Here is a 15,180-nt window from a genome sequence, read left to right on the forward strand (position 1 = left end):
TTACGTGTCAGTAAGTGAGTTTAGTCGAAAATCCTTGCACGACATTAAGGAAATTGAGGATATACGTTTTTCTGCGCACAAAGCTGAGATCGCTATGTACGCAAATTTTGTTCGTTCGGAACGTCTTAGTTACGTGTCAGTAAGTGAGTTTAGTCGAAAATTCTTTCACGACATTAAGGAAATTGAGGATATACGTTTTTCTGCGCACAAAGCTGAGATCGCTATGTACGTAAGTTTTGTTCATTCGAAACGTCATAGTTACGTGTCAGTAAGTGAGATTTGTCTAAAATTCTTGTGCAACATCAAGGAAATTGAGAAGAACCGCTTCACGGCATACATTATTAAAATCGCTATGTACGCAAGTTTTGGTCGTTCGGAACGTCTTAGTTACGTGTCAGTAAGTGAGTTTAGTTGAAAATTCTTGCACGACATTAAGGAAATTGAGAAGAACCGCTTCACGGCAAACATTGTTAAAATCGCTATGTACGCTAGTTTTGTTCGTTTGGAACGTCTTAGTTACGTGTCAGTACGTGAGATTTGTCTAAAATTCCTGTGCAACATCAAGGAAATTGAGAAGAACCGCTTCACATCATACATTGTTAAAATCACTATGTACGCAAGTCTTGTTCTTTCGGAACGTCTCAGTTACGTGTCAGTAAGTGAGTTTAGTCGAAAATTTTTGCACGACATTAAGGAAATTGAGGATATACGTTTTTCTGCGCACAAAGCTGAGATCGCTATGTACGCAAGTTTTGTTCGTTCGGAACGTCTTAGTTACGTGTCAGTAAGTGAGATTTGTCTAAAATTCTTGTGCAACATCAAGGAAATTGAGAAGAACCGCTTCACAGCATACATTGTTAAAATCGCTATGTACGCAAGTTTTGTTTGTTCGGAACGTCTTAGTTACGTGTCAGTAAGTGAGTTTAGTCGAAAATTCTTGCACGACATTAAGGAAATTGAGGATATACGTTTTTCTGCGCACAAAGCTGAGATCGCTATGTACGCAAGTTTTGTTCGTTCGGAACGTCTTAGTTACGTGTCAGTAAGTGAGATTTGTCTAAAATTCTTGTGCAACATCAAGGAAATTGAGAAGAACCGCTTCACGGCATACATTGTTAAAATCGCTATGTACGCAAGTTTTGGTCGTTCGGAACGTCTTAGTTACGTGTCAGTAAGTGAGATTTGTCTAAAATTCCTGTGCAACATCAAGGAAATTGAGAAGAACCGCTTCACATCATACATTGTTAAAATCACTATGTACGCAAGTTTTGTTCGTTCGGAACGTCTCAGTTACGTGTCAGTAAGTGAGTTTAGTCGTAAATTCTTGTACGACATTAAGGAAATTGAGGATATACGTTTTTCTGCGCACAAAGCTGAGATCGCTATGTACGCAAGTTTTGTTCGTTCGGAACGTCTTAGTTACGTGTCAGTAAGTGAGTTTAGTTGAAAATTCTTGCACGACATTAAGGAAATTGAGGATATACGTTTTTCTGCGCACAAAGCTGAGATCGCTATGTACGCAAGTTTTGTTCGTTCGGAACGTCTTAGTTACATGTCAGTAAGTGAGATTTGTCTAAAATTCTTGTGCAACATCAAGGAAATTGAGAAGAACCGCTTCACGGCATACATTGTTAAAATCGCAATGTACGTAAGTTTTGGTCGTTCGGAACGTCTTAGTTACGTGTCAGTAAGTGAGTTTAGTCGAAAATTCTTGCACGACATTAAGGAAATTGAAAAGAACCGCTTCACGGCATACATTGTTAAAATCGCTATGTACGCAACCCAATAAACACTGTTTTGTAACTTTTACAGAACATTTACAAAACAGCTGTTCGCTGTTGTGGTAACCGTTATGTCCACGATTAAGTAACGTTTAGATGGAAATGTCAGCAACATTATTCTTGTATATCAAACATAATAGATACATGAAATTAAAATGTAATAGATACATAAAATTTATATATGAAATTACATAACTATAACAGAACATAGTAAACACTGTTCTGTAACATTTACATAACATTGACAGAACAGATATGGTAACCATTATGTCAACTTTTAAAACGTAATAGATACATAAAATTTATATATATAAATTACGTAACTGTAACAGAACATAGTAAACACTGTTCTGTAACATTGAGAGAACAGATATGGTAACGATTATGTCAACTTTTAAATGATGTTTAGATGAAAATATCAGCAACATTATGCCTGTATATAATACGTAATAGATACATAAAATTTAGATATAAAATTACGTCATTATAATAGAATTTAGTACACACTGTTCTGTAATATTTATATATTATTTACAGAACACATATTATCTGTTCTAGTAACCATTATGTAATTTACAGGTAACATTTAGATCAAAATGTCACGTATTATATACAGCAACACTATGCTGTATATAATATGTAACAAAATGATAATAACAAATAACAAATATCTAAAATTTAGACATGAAATTAAGTAACTATAATAGAATAGTCTTTTTTCAGTCTAATCATTGATAAATATATATATTAATAATACATATATATTTATCAATGATTAAAATGAAGAAACTATTCTGCTATAGTTGAATATACAGCGCAAAATTATTGATTGGATAAAATTACTAATGGTTGTTTTTTTATTAAAATTAAGAGAATTAACTTATATTATTTATGTTTAGAAAATCGTGTATATATAAAGATATGGATATATATAACAATAAAAACTTGATTTCTTGAACAACTCTTTATTTCCACATATGCTAAATTGTTAAATAAATGAATCTTGTAACAAATTTATGAATAAATCTTTTAACAAATATTATTAATATTTATAAAATTAATTTTTGTTTCAAATTACAATTATAATGATAATTTAAATTATATTACATAACTTTAGATATTTTTTTTAAGAGAAAACTTTAAATATACTAATAGCTAATAATAATTTCAAACTTAAATAACAAATTGCACTTATATTGCACTTATATTGTATTAATTAATATACTTTGCAAACAATTAGAATCACAAAATTAAAAAGAATCAAATTCACGTATTTTTGCAAAAAAAATGTCATATGGTCGTAGAACTGTTTAAAAAAAGCATTTTAAAGAGAAAATGTTAAGTTTTATTACAATTAATAGAATTGATGAAAAAATTGTTCTCTACGTACTCGCCTATTAAAGTTGAAGTTTTTTTCTACAATTACAAAGCTCATTTTAAAGTAGCACCACTTGTAATAAAATCTGTATAAGAAAAATCGTTAGAAAAATCTCCGTTAGAGCATTGGAAAGTTATGTTTTCTAGCTTTAAAATCTGTTTTAAATATCATTCTGTGATAATTTTTTCGAAAAGTATATCAATTTCATCCTTTCTACGCCTTTTTACGCCGAAGTACAATAATTTCCTAATTTTGTTGCAAAATATAGTACACTAATAACAATTAATAATATTATAAATTAATTAAATTTAGAAATATTATAAATTATAAATTTATTATAATAGTAATTAATATGATAAATTTAAACTTCACGGTACACTCGAGTATTCGCGATATTATTTTTTGTTTTAACGCTATACATCAATAAGAAATGAGTTTTTTAGGCTTCTCCCCACATGAAAACTATAATTTTTACATCCATAAACTTTTCATAAACACACTTGTCAAAATCTTTGAGATTCATGTATGATTCGTTAATTATAACACATTTGTTAATAATATAAGTGTGTACCGTTAGAATAAATCTAATTTAAACAAAAATGGAAACGCAATTCGATTTTCATTTGAAAGAAAAACAATAAAGCAATTATACTTTTTGTAATTAAAAAGATTGTTAGATAAACTATTAAATGTATCAACATAATGCATACTTTAATTCTACTAATTCTCCTAAAAGAAGTATTTAACTCAAATAATGACGTTGAGAACTCAAAATGAAAAGAGTGCAGACTATGATTTTAGATTTTAGAACATAAAAATTTAAAAACTTAAGTATTTAACACTAAATCTACCGACAACTTATTTATACCAAATGCAGAAATTTTTAAACTTTGATAACGTTTTGACCGATTGTTTAACCAGTCGTGGTAGGTTTAATGTTAAAATCATTCAATATAAAAAAAACATTAGTTAAAAAAAATATTTCTTATGTTAATTAAGACTCTAGGCCAATAAAAAAAAGATCATAAGCCGAAAGCTCATAGACTAATAAGAAAAAAGATTATAATGAAAAAATAATAAGCTTTTGAGACATTTAAATAACTTGCGGATTTGCTTCTTCAGAGTCTTTTTGTTGTCTGCTAAGCCTTTGACCACCTTGGCGAAACCATTCTTTCGTGATGTCTTCAAACTCTTTGTTTGTGAATTGATGTTGAGCCAAAATTGTTGCTGAATTATTAAAAAAATTTTACATTAAATTAAATTGCATATTTTATAAATTTATTTATAAATATAAAAATATATTTTACCTTGTATTCCCGTCAATATAGACTTTAAACTACTTATTTTAAAATGATTACGTAGTCCTTTCCAGGATGATACCTTGGCAACTTCATTAGAAAATAAAGTTCGATATATACGAATTAAATTTTCTTTAGCGGACCCTCCGCCTATGCGAGATATATACAGCATCTTTAGAAATAAAACATACCAATAATATAATTTACATTATTCTATTTAAATAAAATTTGCATTTAAATAACTTAATTAAACTTACAAATTTGTTGTACTCATCTGCATTTTCTGATAAATTCTTTTCAAAAGCTATTATTTCATTTATACTCTTAAACGGAAAAGATTTTTGTATATTTGATGTATCCCTGGCAGAGTCTTTAGACTTATGTTGGTTATGTTGTGTTTCTATGTTTTTTAAACGAATATCTATAGTTTGTATGTCTAATGAAATTGTAGTTATAGCTGTACATATTTTTTCAAAATTATCTAAAAAATTAATAATATTGAGTAAACAATGCCATAAAGAGATATTAATAAAATTATAAGATAAAAAGTAAATACAAAACCTTCCATTTTATCTGACATTTCTGACACTAACGTATATACATCCTGCATATCTAGAAATATTAAAAAAGTATTAGATTACTCATAATAAACAATAACTATAATTTAAAAAAAAACCGTTTTATTATAGAGATAATAAAAATGGAATAAAAGAATTAAAATAAAAATTACTTTTGTGAGGTACTATAGTTCCATCAAGAATTTCCATATCAATATTATTAATAATTGTTGAATCCAAAATATTTGAGATTGATTGAATATTTTTGGCTGATTGTGAGACATTGTGGATTGATGGTGGATTTGGTATAATTGAACGTGAGTCATTAGAATCAGATTCAGATTCATTATCATAAACTGTATTTAGTGACCGTTTTGTGCATGACTTCTTTATTTGATTTGTATTATTTTCATCGCTTGAAGAATAATTCGTTGCTCTTTGTCTAGCCTCATCTAATGAATCTTGATTAGGACAAAACCGTAATTTACAAATTACATTATTTTTTTAAAATATTAAAAAAATAAATACATAAATTCTGAAGTAAAATATAAATTACCATAATATCCATGAAATTTGATAGGATAAAGTGTCCATTTAGGATTATTAGTAACAGGTGGAGTTTGTTTCACAATAAACATGTTTATATTTTTTACCGATGGTCACCAGCATTCTGTTAAATTGGAAGAAAGCCATAAAGATGGAACTTCTGATACGATCTCTTCTTCATTATTCCCATCGCTTGGAAAAGTTACGACAGCGAAATTTTTTACCATTATTAATAATCTGTAAAAAAGTAAAACTTGTTAATTAATTTAATATTGTTTTCAATTATATATTCTATCAATATGAGTACTCGCCATAAACATATATCTTGTTGGTGCAGTAAAGGCAAGATCACAGCTTCTTCGTCACATAAAGGCAGTTTTACACATTTTAATTTAATATCAGACAATGGAATAGTAATTAACTCATACTGTGACTCGTTAATTTTTTTAATTCCGATATTTAAAGAGTTGCATGGAATGCGAAAAAATGATTTAATATTTAAATACTTTTTGCCAATAATGTAAATCTGTTTATTTTTAAAATAAATTGTCGTAAGTGAAATCGTTGTACCATCTAACAAAAGACAACAATTATCAGCAGTTCTTGTACTTAGATAGAAACCTTTACATTGAACTGATTTTATTATCTTTTTGCCATTTATAATACGTACTTTTGGTATTGGATAATTCTTTTCTACATTTGTTATATTAAAATTATCTTCTTCTTTACAACGATTGACTAATTGTTCTAATGGCCGACTCGAAGATCTAATTCTTGATTTAATTTTTTGCATGTAATTTTCGAACTTAAACGCACTAAATTTATCTAACACTCCCCATAATTTTACATAATAACACAAATGAATTAAATTATGAACGTTATATGATAAATATTGACGACCATATAATGTGCAATAATTTTCAACAAAATACAATAATAAACTGTGTGCATAATCAAGCAGTTGTACGCAATATTCTTTGCTACATAAAATTCGAATTGCTATGCTCAGACTCAAAAAATGAACATATTTATCACGTGATAATTTTTTAAAAAAGATTATTGGCCCAGTATATAATAATAATTGTCTTAATTCGGTGGCTTTAAAGCGATCAACCTCATCTAATTTCCTTGGCTTTCTAGCAAATTCCTTAGGTAGGAATAATGACATAGATAATAAAGAAGTTGAAGCAAGAGTTATCTGAGTTGCAACCATACGAACATTATGTTTACCTTTAATCCAAAACTGCAACAATTTTTTCATTACTCCTAATAGTACGAGATGCATGTAGTCTAAAGGAAATTGAGTAACCATTCCAATGTTTAAATCTTCAAGATTTGAAGTGATTTTATGGTGTTCTTCTTGTTTTCTTAATTTAAAAGATTCATCTGATCTTAACATTGCATTAATTTCTGGGTACGTTACTCGATTTTCTATGTAATCTCCCTCTTGAATACAATTACCGCATCCAAAATACGCATTATGTCCTTTAGTTGATAAACGATTCCCTTGATAAACGATTTTGCAGGAGCATCGCAGATAAATACGTTCAATTTCACAGTTATTTTTTTGCCGTATTCTACAATGCCAGTTCGGAAAATTTCTAAACAATCATCCTTAAAATATTTCAAAAAAGTATTGCAACATTTTGGCTTTTCAAAACCATGATAAACACCAATTATAAACGGTTCGGTGTAAATATCTGCAACTATACTACCTAAAATAGGCCAAAATTGACTCCCAGAAGATTTTGTTAAAGGAAGACCATCTATATTCACATTAATATTTATCTGAGATGGTAAATTATTTCGACAATAATGCTTACGAATAGATTTTTTCAAACTATCATCTAAACCTGCATGATAATATTTTCCTGGTGTCATTTCAATAATGTCTACTTGTTTGGGCGTTTGAAATAGAGTTCGAGCATCAATCGGAACATTATGGCCGTATTTTACTAGAATTTTCAGTAAACTACTAATAGCAGAATGACTGACACGATTTTCAATAGCCCATAATCGGATGTCGTTAATAAGTTCTGTTTTACAAAATTCTGTTTTAGAAAATTTATCACTTGAAATACTTAACTGAAGACTATTTTTATCAATACTAATTTCCGAATGTTCAGAAACTAAATCATGATTATTTTCTGTACACTTATGAGTGTTCATTACATTGGAATAATCGATATCAATTTCTTTTAGTACATTTTGCTGCTGAGGTAATTGTTCGATGTTACCTGGCCCATTCGATAAACTTACGATATTATTTTGAATTTCCAAATTTGAATTAATAGTCATTTGGCAGATATTACGAAATTTTTTTAAGAAAATACGTCGCCGCTGCCTTGGCGTTAAAGAATTAATGTCTAGTCTTAATTTTGATTTGGACATAATATAATTTTATAAAGCAATAGGAAATAGATGAATTGCGATTATGTATACGAATATAGGTTTGGGTTTGCCTGATATTATTGTTTATATTATATTTTCCTTTTTCACTGAAACAATATATAGGAAGCTTATATGGAGAATTAAAAATATTTTGACAAATAAAAAATGTTTTAAGACATTTGCAGTTTTTTATCGAAACAAACTAATTCAATAATTAAAATATAATTTATGTAATATTTTAAGGACGCTAATAGAAAATTTCAGAAAAAATGCAATCTATATTTCTTAAATAGTATTTCATTTATATATGAAAAATTTGATTTCTCACAATTATGGTGAAACAACCTACATAATTTTTTAATGTCTTTTAACGGAAATATTTTTGTAATGTATTTTGGTGTTGTAATTAATTAAACACGAATAATTTTTTTTGTTACGTTGCATGTTATTATAAACTATAAATTATAAATTAAAGTAATTATATAAGCATTATATATAATATTTACAATTTTTTAAGACCTATAACTTCATTATGTAATGACTTGTAATAATTAATGCTATCATGTTTAAATATTTTATACTTGAATAAAAATCAGTTTACATCAAATTAATTCACGATCAAATACCAAATTGAAAAATTAAGACTCATGCATAGAAAATATTTATTAATTATAAGATTCTATTTCATTTGCAAAAAATTATTATGAAAACAGTCAATAATAAACTTTCAAAATATATGAAGTATTCGAAAAAATATATCTACAGTTTTTTCTAATGCAGATATCTTGTTCAACAATATAAAAGCTATATTTCATAATTGATATCATTTATCATTGGAATTACCATTACGATCATTATAAAAAAATTATAAACCGGAATTTAGTATGCCGCAATGCAATAAAAAATAAAAAATCTATAATTAAGAAATGATGTAACTTTACACTCGAAATATTCAAGCTTCTGATTCAAAAAGTAGTGCAAATAAGAGATTTCTTGTTTTTCTCATTATATGACCGTGCAACAAATATTGTAAAAAAAACATGGGAAAAATAATGTTGCATAAAATAAATCGTACTTACTATAAAAATGCCAAAATATAAAAATAATGAGGCAAAACTAGGTGTATCTTTCGCCGGCACGAGGTCCTTTGTCCTTTGTTATGCGCACGTGGTTTTCAGTTTTCACGTGGTACGCGATGTATCTTTTGTTCACTGCACAAGAGGAATTCAATCTTTAGCATAGCTTTTTTACCACAAGACAACAATTATCATTTGTTGGCATTAATTATTAAGTTAATATTTATTTCATACTTACCAATATCTCGATACTGTTCACACTTTCAACACAATTTTTTCACACGCACAACTACTGTTTTCGTAGATTTGGCCATATTGAAAAGTAAAGTCTAGCGCGCAGAAGCTTGGGATGCTTTGTACGATGATTGCGCACTAGAGCTGCGTTCGGAAACATTACCCGTGTGCACACGAGCGACGTTCTATCTTTGTTTAACTTTTGGTACATAACAAAGATAGAACGACACTCGTGTGCACACGAGTGATGTTTCCGAACGCAGCCTTGCACGCATAGACATAGTATATCTAGACCGAGCGTTTGCCTTTATTTAAGGAGTGGGGGTAAAGATACACGTAGAAAAGGACATACTCTGTTCCGTGCTCCTTGCGTTCTCTCTCGCTCGCAAGTAGCAGCGACTATGTCTATGCTTGCACGTATACTTAATACGACTAACAATAAGCCAATCACAGACTTACCCCCTAGGGCATGTTCACATAACTTACACAGATACATAATGTAGAGAAAAATTTACTAATTATGCGTCTTGCACAAAGAACATAAGTAAAAAATTTCAGTAAACGTATATTTACTTAATAATTACATAATATTCTATATGTTATAAATGAACAAAACAAAACTATGACGTATCAGTTATGTCAATAACGTAATGAATCTATAATTGTTACATAGAAATGTTATGTCATTTTGTCGTTACTCTATTATGTAACATTTATGCAATTTGGTGAACATAAATGTGTATACTCTAAAAGTTTCGTGAATGCCACGTAATTTTAACGACATAATTGACACGTTATGTTAAATATACATAACATTTATGTATTTTGGTGAATGTAAATGTGTATACTCTAAAAGTTTCATACATGTTACGTAACTCTAATGATATAATTGAAATGTTATGTTAAATACGTAACAATTATGTATTTTGATAAATGTAAATGTGTATACTATAAAAATTTCATAAATGTTACATAACAGAAAAATAGTATACATATATCATTCAAAAAAGATATCTGGTGTATATTTAAAATTTTTTTTTTAATATATAATTTTATTTTCCACATTTATAACTCTATATTAAGAAAATATGTTTCAAATACGTTTTTCTCAATGATATTATATGCATTTATCATCTTTTCAGAACACTCAAAAATGTCAACAATGGTATATATTTTTTTATGTGTAATACGATATGGAAATTTTGTTATTACTAGACATTACAAGTGTGCGCTTTGCGTGCGCCACACGCATTTATCGTGTGCGTGTGTGTCTGTGTATTACATATGTGTGTGTGTGTGTGTGTGTGTGTATACATATATTATAATTTAACAACTAAGCTTCGGATAAAATTTTGATAAAGGAAAAATCGTCTTAGAATTAATTCAAGAATACGACATTTTAAGAACTAAAAGTTGTTTTGAATCACCCTGTATACACACAAAAAAAAATCAAATGTGGTACACACACAATAAATGTATATGGTGTGCACGGAGCACGCGTTTGTGATGTTGTAGTTCTTCTCTAAAAAAGGCATGATTGATATATTGTTACCGCTTTTAAATTATAAATAAATATATCGCAACTTTCCTCTCTCAAAATCTTTCATTTTCTTGTTTCTGCATAATTCTCTTCCTTTTACAAATTCTTTTTACAAGGTTTTAACAAAAATGTATACATTGACATCAATAAAATAATGTTAATGTTACATGTTTAACATAACGATACACTTATGTCGTTAGAGTTATGTAGCATTTATGAAGTTTTTAGAGTGTACACATTTACATTCTCCAAAATACATAATTGGTACGTATTTAACATAACGTTTCAATTATGTCATTAGAGTTACGTAGCATTTATAAAACTTTTAGAGTATACACATTTACATTTCACCAAAATACATAAATGTTACGTATTTATTATAACGTTACAATTACGTCGTTAGAGTTACGTAGCATTTACGAAACTTTTAGAGTATGCACATTTACGTTCACAAAAATACATAAATGTTACGTATTTATTATAACGTTACAATTACGTCGTTAGAGTTACGTAGCATTTACGAAACTTTTAGAGTATGCACATTAACGTTCACAAAACTGTATAAATGTTACGTATTTATTATAACGTTACATTTACGTCGTTAGAGTTACGTAGCATTTACGAAACTTTTAGAGTATGCACATTAACGTTCACAAAACTGTAAAAATGTTACATAACAAAGTAACGACAAAATTACATAACAATTCTATGCAACAATTATAGATTTATTATGTTATTGATATAACTGATACGTTATAGTTTCATTTTAATGACCTGTAATATATACATATAGAATATTATATAATTGTTACGGAAATGAGCCCTGCGTGTTTACTGGGAAGTTTTGTTCGTTCGGAACGTCTTAGTTACGTGTCAGTAAGTGAGTTTAGTTGAAAATTCTTGCACGACATTAAGGAAATTGAGAAGAACCGCTTCACATCATACATTGTTAAAATCGCTATGTACGCAAGTTTGTTCGTTCGGAACGTCTCAGTTACGTGTCAGTAAGTGAGTTTAGTCGAAAATTCATGCACGACATTAAGGAAATTGAGGATATACGTTTTTCTGCGCACAAAGCTGAGATCGCTATGTACGCAAGTTTTGTTCATTCGAAACGTCATAGTTACGTGTCAGTAAGTGAGATTTGTCTAAAATTCTTGTGCAACATCAAGGAAATTGAGAAGAACCGCTTCACGGCATACATTGTTAAAATCGCTATGTACGCAAGTTTTGGTCGTTCGGAACGTCTTAGTTACGTGTCAGTAAGTGAGATTTGTCTAAAATTCCTGTGCAACATCAAGGAAATTGAGAAGAACCGCTTCACATCATACATTGTTAAAATCACTATGTACGCAAGTTTTGTTCGTTCGGAACGTCTCAGTTACGCTTCAGTAAGTGAGTTTAGTCGTAAATTCTTGTACGACATTAAGGAAATTGAGGATATACGTTTTTCTGCGCACAAAGCTGAGATCGCTATGTACGCAAGTTTTGTTCGTTCGGAACGTCTTAGTTACGTGTCAGTACGTGAGATTTGTCTAAATTTCTTGTGCAACATAAAGGGATTTGAGATGAACCGCTTCACGGCATACATTGTTAAAATCGCAATGTACGCAAGTTTTGGTCGTTCGGAACGTCTTAGATACTTGTCAGTAAGTGAGTTTAGTCGAAAATTCTTGCACGACATTAAGGAAATTGAGGATATACGTTTTTCTGCGCACAAAGCTGAGATCGCTATGTACGCAAGTTTTGTTCGTTCGGAACGTCTTAGTTACGTGTCAGTAAGTGAGATTTGTCTAAAATTCTTGTGCAACATCAAGGAAATTGAGAAGAACCGCTTCACAGCATACATTGTTAAAATCGCTATGTACGCAAGTTTTGTTCTTTCGGAACGTCTTAGTTACGTGTCAGTAAGTGAGTTTAGTTGAAAATTCTTGCACGACATTAAGGAAATTGAGGATATACGTTTTTCTGCGCACAAAGCTGAGATCGCTATGTACGCAAGTTTTGTTCGTTCGGAACTACTTAATTACATGTCAGTAAGTGAGATTTGTCTAAATTTCTTGTGCAACATAAAGGAAATTGAGATGAACCGCTTCACGGCATACATTGTTAAAATCGCTATGTACGCAAGTTTTGTTCGTTCGGAACGTCTTAGTTACGTGTCAGTAAGTGAGATTTGTCTAAAATTCTTGTGCAACATCAAGGAAATTGAGAAGAAACGCTTCACGGCATACATTGTTAAAATCGCTATGTACGCAAGTTTTGTTCGTTCGGAACGTCTCAGTTACGTGTCAGTAAGTGAGTTTAGTCGAAAATTCTTGCACGACATTAAGGAAATTGAGGATATACGTTTTTCTGCGCACATAGCTGAGATCGCTATGTACGCAAGTTTTGTTCGTTCGGAACGTCTTAGTTACGTGTCAGTAAGTGAGTTTAGTCGAAAATTCTTGCACGACATTAAGGAAATTGAGGATATACGTTTTTCTGCGCACAAAGCTGAGATCGCTATGTACGCAAGTTTTGTTCGTTCGGAACGTCTTAGTTACGTGTCAGTAAGTGAGATTTGTCTAAAATTCTTGTGCAACATCAAGGAAATTGAGAAGAACCGCTTCACAGCATACATTGTTAAAATCGCTATGTACGCAAGTTTTGTTCGTTCGGAACGTCTTAGTTACGTGTCAGTAAGTGAGATTTGTCTAAAATTCTTGTGCTACATCAAGGAAATTGAGAAGAAACGCTTCACGGCATACATTGTTAAAATCGCTATGTACGCAAGTTTTGTTCGTTCGGAACGTCTCAGTTACGTGTCAGTAAGTGAGTTTAGTCGAAAATTCTTGCACGACATTAAGGAAATTGAGGATATACGTTTTTCTGCGCACAAAGCTGAGATCGCTATGTACGCAAGTTTTGTTCATTCGAAACGTCATAGTTACGTGTCAGTAAGTGAGATTTGTCTAAAATTCTTGTGCAACATCAAGGAAATTGAGAAGAACCGCTTCACGGCATACATTGTTAAAATCGCTATGTACGCAAGTTTTGTTCGTTCGGAACGTCTCAGTTACGTGTCAGTAAGTGAGTTTAGTCGAAAATTCTTGCACGACATTAAGGAAATTGAGGATATACGTTTTTCTGCGCACAAAGCTGAGATCGCTATGTACGCAAGTTTTGTTCGTTCGGAACGTCTTAGTTACGTGTCAGTAAGTGAGTTTAGTCGAAAATTCTTGCACGACATTAAGGAAATTGAGGATATACGTTTTTCTGCGCACAAAGCTGAGATCGCTATGTACGCAAGTTTTGTTCATTCGAAACGTCATAGTTACGTGTCAGTAAGTGAGATTTATCTAAAATTCTTGTGCAACATCAAGGAAATTGAGAAGAACCGCTTCACGGCATTCATTGTTAAAACCGCTATGTACGCAAGTTTTGGTCGTTCGGAACGTCTTAGTTACGTGTCAGTAAGTGAGTTTAGTTGAAAATTCTTGCACGACATTAAGGAAATTGAGAAGAAACGCTTCACGGCAAACATTGTTAAAATCGCTATGTACGCAAGTTTTGTACGTTCGGAACGTCTTAGTTACGTGTCAGTAAGTGAGTTTAGTCGAAAATTCTTGCACGACATTAAGGAAATTGAGGATATACGTGTTTCTGCGCACAAAGCTGAGATCGCTATGTACGCAAGTTTTGTTCGTTCGGAACGTCTTAGTTACGTGTCAGTAAGTGAGATTTGTCTAAAATTCTTGTGCTACATCAAGGAAATTGAGAAGAAACGCTTCACGGCATACATTGTTAAAATCGCTATGTACGCAAGTTTTGATCGTTCGGAACGTCTCAGTTACGTGTCAGTAAGTGAGTTTAGTCGAAAATTCTTGCACGACATTAAGGAAATTGAGGATATACGTTTTCTGCGCACAAAGCTGAGATCGCTATGTACGCAAGTTTTGTTCATTCGAAACGTCATAGTTACGTGTCAGTAAGTGAGATTTGTCTAAAATTCTTGTGCAACATCAAGGAAATTGAGAAGAACCGCTTCACGGCATACATTGTTAAAATCGCTATGTACGCAAGTTTTGTTCGTTCGGAACGTCTTAGTTACGTGTCAGTAAGTGAGTTTAGTCGAAAATTCTTGCACGACATTAAGCAAATTGAGAAGAACCGCTTCACGGCATACATTGTTAAAATCGCTATGTACGCAAGTTTTGTTCGTTCGGAACGTCTTAGTTACGTGTCAGTAAGTGAGATTTGTCTAAAATTCTTGTGCTACATCAAGGAAATTGAGAAGAAACGCTTCACGGCATACATTATTAAAATCGCTATGAACGCAAGTTTTGATCGTTCGGAACGTCTCAGTTACGTGTCAGTAAGTGAGTTTAGTCGAAAAT

The 15,180-nt window shown here is 30.8% G+C and overlaps 1 protein-coding gene across 2 annotated transcripts; it reads right to left on the reverse strand.

Annotated features, from left to right (window-relative positions):
* Positions 1-2,989: 2,989 nt before the first annotated feature.
* On the reverse strand, positions 2,990-9,876 carry LOC138934977 (uncharacterized). Of its 2 annotated transcripts, none has more exons than XM_070299168.1 (8): positions 9,266-9,876; positions 9,031-9,162; positions 5,668-5,797; positions 5,188-5,466; positions 5,019-5,069; positions 4,715-4,938; positions 4,467-4,629; positions 2,990-4,386 (listed from the first exon to the last, which is right to left on the reverse strand). In XM_070299168.1, exons 3-8 carry the CDS (start codon positions 5,705-5,707, stop codon positions 4,253-4,255), a joined length of 891 nt encoding a protein of 296 aa, XP_070155269.1. In that variant the 5' UTR covers positions 5,708-5,797; positions 9,031-9,162; positions 9,266-9,876; the 3' UTR covers positions 2,990-4,252. The 2 variants fall into 2 exon arrangements, with proteins under 2 accessions (XP_070155269.1, XP_070155268.1); XM_070299167.1 differs by having other exon boundaries at positions 5,188-5,475; positions 5,571-5,797.
* Between the last annotated feature and the right edge of the window lie 5,304 nt (positions 9,877-15,180).

This window comes from Polyergus mexicanus, unplaced genomic scaffold, assembly GCF_030449975.1.
Source record: "Polyergus mexicanus isolate NDT 795.1 unplaced genomic scaffold, iyPolMexi1.0 SCAF_7, whole genome shotgun sequence".
NCBI classification, from domain to species: domain Eukaryota; kingdom Metazoa; phylum Arthropoda; class Insecta; order Hymenoptera; family Formicidae; genus Polyergus; species Polyergus mexicanus.